At 40.1% G+C, this 14,515-nt stretch overlaps 1 protein-coding gene across 4 annotated transcripts in view; it reads right to left on the reverse strand.

Annotated features, from left to right (window-relative positions):
• The window catches only part of LOC143020626 (uncharacterized), a 154,014-nt gene that overhangs the window by 25,994 nt on the left and 113,505 nt on the right, over window positions 1-14,515 (reverse strand). For all 4 annotated transcript variants that reach the window (XM_076177101.1, XM_076177102.1, XM_076177103.1 and 1 more), the window contains one exon: window positions 4,865-5,000. In XM_076177101.1, the coding sequence (XP_076033216.1) occupies window positions 4,865-5,000 (136 nt within the window). The remainder of the gene's footprint in view (window positions 1-4,864; window positions 5,001-14,515) is intronic.

The raw sequence follows: 14,515 nt of genomic DNA on the forward strand, positions 1-14,515 counted from the left end.
GATTTCTCCCCGTCTTCTCCTTTTATGCAATGGGGGGACGGAGAGGGGGGGTCGCCGATTTAATGAAGCGGCCTTGCTGTGGATGTGCTGTGTCTTGCAACACTGCTTGTGACCCAGGGCAGTGGATAAGGTGCAGGGATGAGCCGTCATCCAGGAGGTGCTAAGATGAGAGGGAGGGTGGAGGGGTGTGGAGTGTATTCAGGGATGGAATGGGTGGGAATGATTTTATGCCTTTTCCTTTTTGGCTACCTCCCTTGTAAGGGGGAAAAAGCCTTGCTATATGTATGTATGTGTATGTAAAAAAAAAAGGAGTCAGAGGCAGTCAGTCAAAAAAAAAAAAAGGATATCAGGACAATATAAATTCAGTCTGGGATATTGGCTGCATGGTGTTATGGCAAAGTAGCATGCTGTTGATACTTTAGGGTCTATATGGGGCGCCCCTATGGACCAGAGCCACACATCATTTTGTTTGTGATAGAGGAAGACTCTGCTCACAGAGAAATTATGAAACTTTCATTACTGCTACTGTCCCTCCGTTATGCTGTCCCCCAACCCCTTATTGCTGTCCTGTACAATTTCTCTGAATTTCATTTCCTTGTTTTGCCTACCCTGTGTTGGGGGGAAAAGAATACTGCCACCAAGTATTTCCACTTGGATTGTAAGAGGTGAGAAAAACGGGACGGGGATTAGGACCAGGCATCCTTCTCCCTGTAGCCCCACAGGGGACATTCCTAAAAAAAGTAAAGGCATAAGAGGGTCTAGAAGTCTTCCAACCAGCACCCTAAGGTTTGGGTCTTTTAATGTGCGTGGATGTTGTACAGATGAGAGTGAAAGGGAAGAGATAGGTAGTATGTTTGTGAGAAAAAAGATAGATGTGTTAGCTCTGAGTGAAACTAAGTTGAGAGGGAAGGGAGAGTGTGAGTTTGGGAGTGTAATTGGGAGGCGTTCAAGAGTGAAGAGAGGGAGAGGGAGAGAAGGGGTGGCTATAGTAGTAAGTGAAGAGATAGGTAAACATGTAGTGGAGTGGAAGGTTTCCTCAAGGATAATGTGGATGAAGGTGAAACTGGGAAAGGAGATGTGGGTTTTTGTAAGTGCATATGGGCATGGTAGTGAGAAGAGTGTAGAAGAAAGGGAGGCTTTTTGGATAGATTTAAATGAGTGCATAGAGGGATTAGGGAGAAACGTCAATGTAGTAGTATTGGGAGACCTTAATGCTAGGGTAGGAAAGGAACCAATTGATGGAGTGGTTGGGAAATATGGAGTTCCAGGAAAGAATTGTAGTGGAGAGTTGATGGTGGAGATGTGTCTAGAAAGAGAGTTGATGTTAGCAAATACATTGTTTAAGAAGAAAGTCAAGCATAAGTACACATAAGAGAGAGGGTGGTGGATGGAAGGGTGGTAGATAGAGCATTAATGGACTATGTAATGGTAGATAGGAGTATAATAGGAAGAGTTAAGGATGTACATGTGCTAAGGGGAGAGTGGGGGAATATCAGATCATTTTTTGATGGAGGGTAAGTTGAGAGTGGAGGATAGATGGAGAAAGAGGAAAAGGACAAAAGGTAGGGAGGTGCTTAGAGTGAACGCTTTAAATGAAAAGGAGAAGGAGTACAAGAAGAAGCTGAGAGAGGAGTGGGAGGGAGTGAAGGATAGAGTACAGCTAGGAGTGGAAGAGGAATGGGGATGGTTCAAGGAGGGAGGCACAAAGTGTGCAAAAATGGTGTGTAGAACAAGAAGGATGGGAGGAAATAGAAGGAAGGGTAGTGAATGGTGGGATGAGGAAACAAAGAAGGTTGTAGAAGAGAAGAAGCGAGCTTTCACAGATTGGTTACAAAATAGGAGGGAGTCATATGAGAAGTACAAAGAAAAGAAAAGAGAAGTAAAGCAAAAGGTAAAGAAGGCAAAGAGGAGAGCAGATGTGAAATGGGGTAAGAGTATGACAGAAAATTTTGAAAGTAATAAATAGATGTTTTGGAAAGAAATTAAGAGAGAAAGAGGAGGTAAATCAAGTAGAGAAGAAAAGGTAAAAGGTGCAGATGGAGAGATGATAATGGAAGAGAAGGCAGTAAGGGGAAGATGGGCAGAATATTTTAGGGAGTTGCTAAATGTGAAGGAGGATAGGGAGGGAAAGATAGTTGCAGTGGAAAATGCTAAGAAAATGGCCGTGATGAGTGAGGAAAATGGAGGAGAAATAAGGAAGGATGAAGTGAAGGCAGTTGTCAAGATGATGAGAGCAGGTAAGGCACCTGGTCTGGATGGATGCCATGCAGAATGTCTAAAAAAAGGAGGTACAGTGATGGTGGACTGGTTGGTGAGGTTATTTAATGTTTGCTGGAGAGAGGGTAGAGTGCCAGAGGACTGGAGAAGTGCCTGTATAGTTCCACTTTACAAGGGAAAAGGGGATAAGTGTGAGTGTAGTAGTTTCAGAGGGATTAGCTTGATAAGTGTAGTTGGGAAGGCTTATGGGAGGATCTTGATTGAGAGGATTAGGAGAGGAACAGAGGGAGTAATTGGTGAGGAACAGTGTGGATTTAGGACAGGTAGAGGTTGTGTAGATCAGATCTTTGTGGTAAGACAGATATGTGAGAAAGCTATAGGAAAAGGTAAGGATATTTTTTGGGCTTTTATGGATCTGGAAAAGGCTTATGACAGGGTAGACAGGAAGGCACTGTGGGAGGTTTTGCAGATATACGGGATAGGAGGAAAGCTTCTAGGAGCTGTCAAGAGTTTTTACAAGAGTGGTAGAGCATGTGTCAGGATTAGAAATGGAGAGAGTGAGTGGTTTGGGGTAAAGGTGGGACTTTGTCAGGGATGTGTTATGTCACCCTGGCTGTTCAACTTATACATGGATGGGGTGGTGCGTGAGGTAAATGCAAGGGTGGTGGGTTAGGGATTGGAGATGGTTAAAGAAAATGGAGTAAAGTGGGAGGTGAGCCAGCTGTTGTTTGCAGACAACACTGCGCTTGTAGCAGGATCAGAGGAGTGATTAAGGAAGTTGGTGACAGAGTTTGGGAGAGTGTGTGAAAGAAGAAAATTGAAGATAAATGTGGGTAAAAGTAAGGTGATGAGATGTACATGGGGTGAAAGTGGCAGTAGACTGAAAGTGAGCATTAAGGGAGAGCGACTGGAGGAAGTGGATAGTTTCAGATACTTGGGTGCAAATGTAGCAGGAAAGGGTGGAGTGGAGGTGGAGGTAGAATGTAGATTGAGAGAATCTAGTAAATGTCTTTGTGGATTAAAAAGTGTAATGAGGAATAGACATTTGGGAATGGATGCTAAGACGAGACTGTATGAAGGAGTGATTGTGCCAACAGCACTGTATGGGGCAGAAACATGGAACATAAGAGGAAGAGAGAAGGAGTTTGAATGTGTTTGAGATGAGGTGTCTGAGAAGTATGATGGGGGTTACTAGGTTGGATAGAGTGAGAAATGAGGAGGTAAGGAGGAGAACAGGAGTGGTAAGGGAGTTGGGAGATAGGGTTGATGAAAGAGTATTAGGATGGTTTGGACCAAATGGTTTGTTGCTAATTTAATGAAGCGGCCTTGCTGTGGATGTGCTGTGTCTTGCGACACTGCCTCTGACCCAGGGCAACGGACAAGGTGCAGGGATGACCCGTCATCCAGGAGGTGCTAAGATAAGAGGGAGGGTGGAGGGGGGTGGAGTGTATTTAGGGATGGAATGGGTGGGAATGGTTTTCTGCCTTTTTCTTTTTGGCTACCTCCCTTGTACAGGGGAAAAAGCCTGTATGCAAAGGAAGTAAAGAAAGTGGGATCTGAAAAAGACCTGGGAGTAATCATCACAAAGGACATAGCCCCTGATAAACAAATAAAATTGTCAGAGAAACCTACAACTTGCTAAGATTAATAAAGGTGGATTTCACTTACTTGGACTAAGAAATGGTAGAGAAAATACTAGTCACACTGATAAGGCCAAGACTGGAGTATGCAGTGACACTATAGTCACCCAGTACTAAAAAGAATATAAGGAAAATTGAAAGAATCCTAAGAGCAACTACTTAGATGGCTCCAACACTTTAAAAACTGCCATAGGAAGAGAGACTGTCAAAACTAGAATTGCCAACTCTTGAACAAAGACGAGAATGAGACTTGTTGACTATCTATAGAATTATGAGTGGTATGGAAGTTCTTGATAGAGAAGGCTTACTAAATTGGTATAAGAGAAATACAAAGGGACATGGAAGGAAGCTCAAAAAGGACAGTTACAGAAGAGACCTGAAAATGAACAGCTTTCCCCAGTGGTGGATGTATGGAACAAACTGGATGAAACAATAGTGTGTGCAAAAAACATACATGAATTTAATAACAATTTAGACATTGCTAAATACAGAGACAGGACACCATGAATACAGCTCCCCTTCCCATAAGATACAATTAGGTAAATACACTAAGGTCACCCAGTACCATAAAGAATATAAAGAAGATTGAAAGAATCCAGAAAGCAACTATAAAGATGACCCTATCATTTTCAAACCTGTCATATGTGGACAGATTATCAAAACTGAATTTACTGACTGAAACAAAGAAGAGAAAGATGTGACCTGCTGATCATCTACAGAATCATGAAAGGCATGGAAGTCCTTGATAGAGAGGACTTACTAAATTGGGATAAGAGAAATACAAGGGGACATGAAAAGAAACTCAAAAAGGAGTTATAGAAGAAACCTGGAAAAACAGCTTTCCACACAAAGCGGTTGAGGTCTGGAACAAATTGGACAAAACAATAGCGTGTGCAACAACCATACATTAATGTAAGAGCAAACTAGAAAATGTAAGATACAAAGATGGGACACCAAGAGCATAGCTCCCCTTCCTGTAAAATACAACTAGGTAAATAAAATCTTACCTGACATTGCATCACGAACCATGAGTGGTGTTGTCTTGGCTGCCACAAGTAGAACCTTTCTTGAACCTTCCATGGTTGCTCGAAGGCACATAACTGCCTTTCCACAATATTGCACCATTTCACACATACCTTTGTCCTGCATCAAAAGAATACATCCAGTTTAATTTTCACCTAACCCATGAATCAACTTTCTGGGGACCTTGCAGTAAATAAAAACCTGGTACAGTACACAATCCATTACCTAAAACCATTGGGACCAGTAGTGTTTCGGATTTTAGAACATTTACATTCATGTATTTACTTATGAATTAAAGACAACAAAATTTGTACAAATCATTTGTTGAGTAATATACTGATAAATGAAATAGTGAAATAACCATAATATTTCTATAGAGAAACATATGAATATTCACACTATTTTGGATAAAGAATGGCTACAAATGAAAGGCTACAAAGACTGTACAGATGCCTGCAACATGTATGGATTTTAGGTATATTACATCTAGCCTGACAATGTTGGAGAATACGATCCGTCCATGTTACTGTTGTCATCATGCCGGAGTCAGACATCCAATGATAGGTCAGTTTTGTCTTTAATTGAGTAGACTGACATAATCTCTTGCTCACTTATAAATGTATGTTGTTCAAGGCCAGCAATTACTTGATCATACATTTTCACCATATCATCTATAGGGATTTTTTTGCCCGTGACACAAAATCCCTCAAATTTGTTATTTGTAGGATCATCATCATCAAACATCATCACAGGCCAAAGTCTGCCATGCATTTGTTAACGCTGATTTATCAACATCATTCCATGCATTACCAACTGTGTACATGGCATCCTTAACACTGAACTGTTTCAGGTAGTCTTGCAGTTTTACTCCTCTACTTACTGCATCAAGCACAGTTCATAAAATGACCTTTATACTTGCTCTTCCTGGAGCATAAAATTCTTTGATCACAAGGCTGTAAAACTGATGCCACATTGGGAGGCAAGTAAATGCTGAAAACATTACTTTTCACATGATGTTTAGCAGAGGGATGTGCTGAGCAGGAACACTATAGCCAAAATTTGTGAGAAAATCATCAAGAATAGATGGGTAAAACACCTGGAAGACAATAATATAATAAACCCAAGACAATTTGGGTTCAGACAAGGAAGATCATGTACCACAAACTTAATATGTTTCTACTCAAGATTAATAGACATAGTGCAAGAAAGGAATGGATGGGCTGATTGTGCTTTCTTGAACTTACAAAAAGCTTTTGACAAAGTACCACACAAAAAATTATTAAAGAAACTCAAACATATAGGAGGGATACAAGGGAACCTACTAAAATGGATGGAGGACTTCCTGATCGGTAGAAAGATGAGAGTAGTGCCCAGAGAAAAATATTCAGATTGGAAAGAGGTGATCAGTATTGGCTCCAATAATGTTTGCTATTTATGTGAATGACATGGATGATGATGTGAAATGTTACATGAGCTTCTTTGCAAACAACACCAAACTGTTAAGGAAAGTAAAAACTGAAAAGGAATCACTGCAGGAAGACCTGAATAAGGTATGGAACTGGAGTCAGAAATGGGAAGTGGACTTAAATTTTAAGAAGTGTAGCATAATGGAGTTTGGAAAAAGCAAAAACAGAATATCAGGACAATATAAAATTGGAACCAAGGAGGTAAAGAAGGAGAGATCCAAGAGATTTGGATGTAATTATCTCAAACGACTTAACCTATGACAAACAGATAAACAAAATTGTCGGAGAATCCTACAACTTGCTAAGATCAATAAAAGTGGCATTTACATATTTGGACGAAGAAATGATTAAAAAAATATTGGTCACACTGATAAGGCCTAGACTAGAATATGTGGCAACATTGTGGTCACCCAGTACCAAAAAGAATATAAAGAAAATAGAAAGAATCCAAAGAACAGCAACAAAAATGGCACCTGGAGTCAGAAATGGGAAGTGGACTTCAATATTAAGAAGTGTAGCATAATGGAGTTTAGAAAAGGCAAAAACAGAATATCAGGACAATATAAAATTGGAACCAAGGAGGTAAAGAAGGAGAGGTCCAAAAAAGATTTGGATGTAATTATCTCAAACGACTTAACCTATGACAAACAGATAAACAAAATTGTCAGAGAATCCTACAACTTGCTAAGATCAATAAAAGTGGCACTTACATATTTGGACGAAGAAATGATTAAAAAAATATTGGTCACACTGATAAGGCCTAGACTAGAATATGTGGCAACATTGTGGTCACCCAGTACCAAAAAGAATATAAAGAAAATAGAAAGAATCCAGAGAGCAGCAACAAAAATGGCACCTGCACTTGCAAACTTGTCATATGAGGAGAGATTGGCTAAACTGGAGTTACCAACTCTGGAGCAGAGAAGAGAGAGCTGACCTACTGACCATCTACAGAATCATGAAAGGCACAGAGATACTTGATAGAGAGGACTTGTTAAACTGGGACACGAGAAGTACAAGAGAACATGGGAAAAAAAACAAACAAAAAAAAAACATAGCTACAAAAGAGATCTTAAGAAAAACAGTTTTCCACATAGTGGTGGACACTTGGAACAAACTGGACAAAGAAATAGTGTGTGCAAAAACCATTCATGATTTTAAGAGCAAACTAGACACTGCGAGATACAAAGGAGGGACACCACGAGAGTATCTCCCCTTCCCACAAAATACATACATATACCAAGGCTTTTTCCCCCTTACCACAAAATACAACTAGGTAAATAGAATTTTACAGTTTTCTTCCAGTCCAGCTTGCCTGCAACGAACTTGTAAAACTGGTATGAAGTGAATAGTGAAAAAGATCTCGGCGTAATTATCAGTACTGATCTCAAATCATCCAAGCAGTGTATTTCAGCCTCTGAGAAAGCAAATAAGATTCTAGGACTGATTGCGTGATCTTTTGACTTCAAAAGTCCATCACTCATTAACAAGCTATATAAATTGTTAGTTTGTCCACATTTGGAATATGTTGTTTCAGTATGGTCACGGAATCTAATTAAAGACATTGACAGACTGGAAAAAGTACAACGGCAAGCCACAAAACTGGTTCCAAATATCAAAAATAAATCATACGAAAATCAACTAAATTATATGAATCTGTTTTCCCTAAAAAAGATAATTGACATCAAAAGTGACAAAATTTTCACACTGAATGAGAATCAGACAAGAAACAATGGTCTCAAACTGTCCGGAAATAGATTCAATTTGGAAGTGAGTAGAAACAACTTCGCCAACTGTGTAGTTAATGAATGGGTAGTGCAATGTAATTCAATTTGAAGCTTTAAGAATCATTTAGATAAACACCTAAGCAAGATGTTGTAATGATTATAATTTATTTTATATTATTATTATTTTTTTTTTATCATTTGTCTGTTTGATTCTCATTTATTATTAGTTATGTCAATTTATTATTATTTACTATTTACCTGTTTGTTTATTATTTAACTATACCTATGCATTTATTTATGTATTTTGTTTTTTATTTACATTATTGTAGTTTTTATTTATTAATTTATTATTATGATTTTTTTGCATCCAACCTAGATATGGACCAAAAGGTCTCCTGTCGACATGCTCCGCCTTTGTAATCCTTTGTTTATTGAACCAGTCAGAAAACATTTCTTGGGTTACTCATGCTTTCTTGTTTACATAATAATGCACAGGTAAATTGCATACCCCTTTCAGACATCTCGAACATTGTTTTTTTCCAATCACTGTCAACTTCACCTTGTGTGTGCCTGCTGCATTGGCACAACCAAGTATAGACCTTTCCTTAGCATCCTTAAAACCTGCTGAAGCTCTCTTGTCAGCATTGTAAATTTGCTTAGCAGAAAGGTTTTCATCAGATATTATCTTAGCAAATTCATCAATGTAATTTTCTGCTGCTTCATGATCAGCAGAAGCTTTTTTGCCACAATTTTTTACATACTTTACACAATGACACTTCTTAAATTTTTGCAGCCAACCTTCTGAATATTGACATTCACGTTCAATGTTCAATTCTTCATGATATTTGCTACCTTGTTTCATGACCATCAAACCATTCAGTGGCATGTGTTCCCTTCTTCAATGTTGAATCCATTCCATCATCACAAGGTCAAAATCTTCATTTTTTGGCCTATGCAGTGTTTTTCTATATTTCATCAATTTATGGTCATCACTGTCACTATAAAACTTCAGTAACTTGCCTTTCTGTTTCTTTAAATTATAAACAGTGGTACTTCCAACACCATATTCTTTGGCAAGATGCCACACAGACACACCATAATCAAATTTTTGCAATAACTCCACTTTCTGCTGCATTGATTGCTTTTCTTTTTCCCACTGTTACCCATAGGGTTATCTGCAGTTCTTTTTTATATTTTCACAGTAAATTACACAAAATCCTAAGGATAAAACAATGAACAGCTCACTGACATTTGGCATTACAAATGCACGCCACAACCAACATTTGTCAGAGAGGAGCTCCAGCGATTGAGCTCCGACTTTGCGCTTTGTCAATTGGATCAGGAAAAATGCCTTGTTGTTGTTTTTCAGGATGTAGGGCTTGTTTTTTGAGTGACCAAAAGGGTATCAAATCCAGTTGTTGGAAAACTATAGTTTTAGCACAAAATGGAGGAAAGTAAAGAAGAAAAAAGAATTAATGAACCAACGAAGAGAGGATTAGATATTAGTAGAGTGGAATCACCACTACCAGATCCATAAAAGCCCAAAAAATATCCTTACCTTTTCCTATAGCTTTCTCACATATCTGTCTTACCACAAAGATCTGATCTACACAACCCCTACCTGTCCTAAATCCACACTGTTCCTCACCAATTACTCCCTCTGTTCCTCTCCTAATCCTCTCAATCAAGATCCTCCCATAAGCCTTCCCAACTACACTCAACAAGTTGATCCCTCTGAAACTACTACATTCACACATGTCCCCCTTTCCCTTGTAAAGCGGAACTATACAGGCACTCCTCCAGTCCTCCAGCACTCTACCCTCTCTCCAACAAACATTAAACAACCTCACCAACCAGTCCACCATCACTGTACCTCCTTTCTTCAGACATTCTGCATGGCATCCATCCAGACCAGGCACCTTACCTGCTCTCATCATCTTAACAGCTACTTTCACTTCATCCTTCCCTATTTCTCCTCCATTTTCCTCACTCATCACTCTCATTTTCTTAGAGCTTCCTACTGCAACTACCTTTCCCTCCCTATCCTCCTTCACATTTAGCAACTCCCTAAAATACTCTGCCCACCTTCCTCTCACTGCCTTCTCTTCCATAATCATCTCTCCATCTGCACCTTTTACCTTTCTTCTCTACTTGATTCACCTCCTTTTTCTCTTTTAATTTCCTTCCAAAACATCTTTTTATTGCTTTCAAAATTTTATGTCATACTCTTACCCCATTTCACATCTGCTCTCCTCTTTGCTTCCTTTATCTTATGCTTAGCTTCCCTTCTCTTTACTTTGTACCTCTCATACGATTCCCTCGTCCTAATTTGCAGCCAATCTATAAATGCCTGCTTCTTCTCTTCTACACATTTCTTTGCTTTCTCATCCCACCACTCACTACCTTTCCTTCTTTTTCCTCCCACCCTCCTTGTTCCACACACCATCTTTGCACACCTTATGACTCCCTCCTTGAACCATCCCCATTCCTCCTCCACTCCTAGTTCTACTCTATCCTTTACTCCCTCCCACTCCTCTTTCAGTTTCTTCTTAAGCTCACTCTCCTTTTTTTCTTCATTTAAGCAGTTCACTATAAGTACCTCCTTACCTTCTGCCCTTTTCCTCTTTCTCCACCTGTTCTCCACTCTCATTTTACCTTCCACCAGAAAATGATCTGATATTCCCCCACTCTCTCCCCTTAGAACATGTACATCCTTAACTCTTCCTACCATACTCCTGGTCACCACTATATACAGTAGTCCATCAATGCTCTGACATCCTTTCATCCACCACCCTCTCCCATGTGTACTTATGCTTTACTTTCTTCTTAAACACTGTATTTGCTATCATCAACTCTCTTTCAAGACACATCTCCATCATTTCTCCACTACGATTTTTACCTGAAAGTCCATACTTCCCAATCACTCCGTCTATTGGTTCATTTCCTACCCTAGCATTAACCCATTCAACTCCGATGACAAGATGTCTTGTCATTTGGTCAAATAAAACAAAAAATCATAATAAAACAACAAAATGTTTGATGATCAAACAGCACCAGAAAAATATGACGTCGTCAGTCCTCCTCGAGGAGGACTGACGACGTCATATTTTTCTGGTGCTGTTTGATCATCAAACATTTTGTTTTATTATGATTTTTTGTTTTATTTGACCAAATGACAAGACATCTTGTCATCGGAGTTGAATGGGTTAAGGTCCCCCAATACTACTACATTGACGGTTCTCCCTAATCCCTCTATGCACTCATTTAAATTTGATAAAAAATGGAAAGCAAGGAAACTCATAAAGACAAAGAGCCAGCAAAAAGATGCTTGGAAGAAAGCAGAGTAGAGACTCCACTTAGTGTCATTCGAAAGAAGACGTGTCTTTCTCAAACATCAAGTGAATACCAAAGGTTTGAAAGTCTTTTTTTTTTTTCAAGGTTTGAAGGGGAAGGCAATATGCATAGAGGGTTAGAAATGGATAGAGAGCCCAGGTATAGAAATATAATGAGAAATAGAGATATTAATGACATTTTGGACGAATTAATAGAGCTCAAAAGTGAGTATAAAATAATGTACAAAGAAGTAGTTATGCTAAAGAAAACTAATGAGGAGAATAATAGGGAGATAGATGACTTTAAAAAAGGAATCAAATAAATTAAAGGGAGAAAATGAAAGGTTGAAAAGTGAAGATATAAATAGGAATGAGGCATTAAAAAAGGAGATAAAAGATCAAATGCAAGCAGTGACTGAAAAGGTGGAAGAAAAAATAAAAGAAAATGATTTACAGGAAATAAAGAAACAGTGGAAAGTTGAACAGAAATGTCAAAAAGTATCCTTTAAAGAAATAATGGAGCAACAGGTCAAGGAGAATACACAGGAAACTGTGATCCAAGTAATTAAAGAGAAAGGCAACTTAGGGACACAGTGGATAAAAAAGATGCATTGTAATCTATGGCATTAAAAAGTGGTTGGGAAATGTGGAGTTCCAGGAAAGAATCATAGGGGAGAGTTGATGGTAGAGATGTGTCTAGAAAGAGAGTTGATGATAGCAAATACAGTGTTTTGGAAGTCAAGCATAAGTACACATGGGAGAGAGTGGTGGATGGAAGGTGGTAGATGGAGCGTTAATCGACTATGTAGTGGTAGGTAGATGTACAATAGGAAGAGTTAAGGATGTGCCATGTGTTAACCACTTCCATACGGTGCCGCCTACATAGGCGGTATGAGGAGCAAGTAGGTACTCGCTGATGCCGAAGTTGCCATCTTGATTATATTTATTGTAGTTGTACCTACATAATTTTCATTCTCTCTAAACTGGTTTCATCAGTTTTCTATGGTTATCAAAATACACGGGTGAAAGAGAACGGACAATTTAGCACCGACTTTATTTTTTATAATGCGATTATTATGACGAGACATCGCACGTCGGGCAGCTAATGCTGCCAGACGTGTGATGTGCCCCGGAGGGAAGAGGTTAAGGGGAGAAAGTGGGGGAATATCAGATCATTTTTTGGTGGAAGGTAAGTTGAGAGTGGAGGATAGATGGACAAAGAGGAAAAGGACAAAAGGTAGGGAGGTGCTTAGAGTGAACTCTTTAAATGAAAAGGTGGTTGCAGTGGGAAGTGCTAACAAAAGGACTGTGATGAGTGAGGAAAATGGAGGAGAAATAAGGAAGGATGATGTGAAGGCAGTTGTTAAGATGATGAGAGCAGGTAAGGCACCTGGTCTGGATGGATGTCATGCAGAATGTCTAAAAGAAGGAGGTACGGTGATGGTGGACTCGCTGGTGAGGTTTTAATGTTTGTTTATGAGAGGGTAGAGTGCTGGAGGAGTGCCTGTATAGTTCCACTTTACAAGGGAAAAGGGGATAAGTGTGAGTGTAGTTTTAGAGGGATTAGCCTGTTAAGTGTAGTTGGGAAGGCTTATGGAAGGATCTTGATTGACAGGATTAGGAGAGGAACAGAGGGAGTAATTGGTGAGGAACAGTGTGGATTTAGGACGGACAGAGGTTGCGTAGATTAGATTTTTGTGGTAAGACATATATGTGAGAAAGCTATAGGAAAAGGTATGGGTGTTTTTTGGGCTTTTATGGATCTGGAACAGGCTCATGACAGGGTAGACATGAAGGCATTGTGGGAGGTTTGGCAGATATATGGGATAAGAGGAAAGCTTCTAGGAGCTGTCAAGAAGAAGGAGTTTGAATGTTTGAGATGAGGTGTCTGAGAAGTATGGTGGGGGTTACTAGGCTGGATAGAATGAGAAATGAGGAGGTGAGGAGGAGAACAGGGGTAAAAAAGGATTTGGGAGATAGGGTTGATGAAAGAATATTAGGATGGTTTGGTCACATGGAAAGAATGAGTGAAGAAAGACTAGTAAAAGAGGTATGGAAGGCAGATGTGGAGGGAGTGAACATGAGGGGACGTCCTAGGATGAGGTGGATGGATGGGGTGAAGGGGGCTTTGGGGAAGAGGGGAATGTCTGTTGAGGAAGGAAGGGAGAGGACGGAAGACAGAGGTGAGTGGAGAATGGTTGTATATGGATGATGTTGTGACTGCATGAGGAGGAATGGGCGGTGGGGTAGTATGTGTGAGTAAATTTTGACGCAGCCCGAAGGGATTTCTCCCCGTCCTCGCCTTATATGCAAAGGGGGACGGAGAGGGGGGGGGTCGCCGATTAAATGAAGCGGCCTTGCTGTGGATGTGCTGTGTCTTGCGACACTGCTTCTGACCCAGGGCGGTGGGCAGGGTGCAGGGATGACCCGTCATCCAGGAGGTGCTCAGATGAGAGGAAGGGTGGGAGGGGTGTGGAGGGTATTTAGGGATGAAATGGGTGGGAGTGTTTTTATGCCTTTCCCTTTTTGGCTACCTCCCTTGGAAGGGGGAAAAAGCCTTGGTATATGTATGTATGTATGTAGTAGAGCATGTGTCAGGAGTAGAAATGGAGAGACTGAGTGGTTCGGGATAAAGGTGGGACTTCGTCAGGGATGTGTTATGTCACCCTGGCTATTCAACTTATACATGGATGGGGTGGTGCGAGAGGTAAATGCAAGAGTGGTGGGTCAGGGATTGGAGATGTTTAAAAGAAAATGGAGAAATGTGGGAGGTGAGCCAGCTGTTGTTTGCAGATGACACTGCACTTGTAGCAGGATCAGAGGAGTGATTAAGGAAGTTAGTGACAGAGTTTGGGAGAGTGTGTGAAAGAAGAAAGTTGAAGATGAATGTGGGTAAAAGTAAGGTGATGAGATGTACAAGGGGTGAAAGTGGCAGCACACTGGAAGTGAGCATTACAGGAGAACGACTGGAGGAAGTGGATAGTTTTAGATACTTGGGTGTGAATGTGGCAGGAAAGGGTGGAGTGGAGGTAGAATGTATATTGAGGGAAGCGAGTAAATGCCTTGGTGGATTAAAAAGTGTAATGAGGAATAGACATTTGGGAATGGAG

Source organism: Oratosquilla oratoria, chromosome 40 (assembly GCF_046742065.1).
Source record: "Oratosquilla oratoria isolate Oo_2021 chromosome 40, ASM4674206v1, whole genome shotgun sequence".
Lineage (NCBI taxonomy): Eukaryota > Metazoa > Arthropoda > Malacostraca > Stomatopoda > Squillidae > Oratosquilla > Oratosquilla oratoria.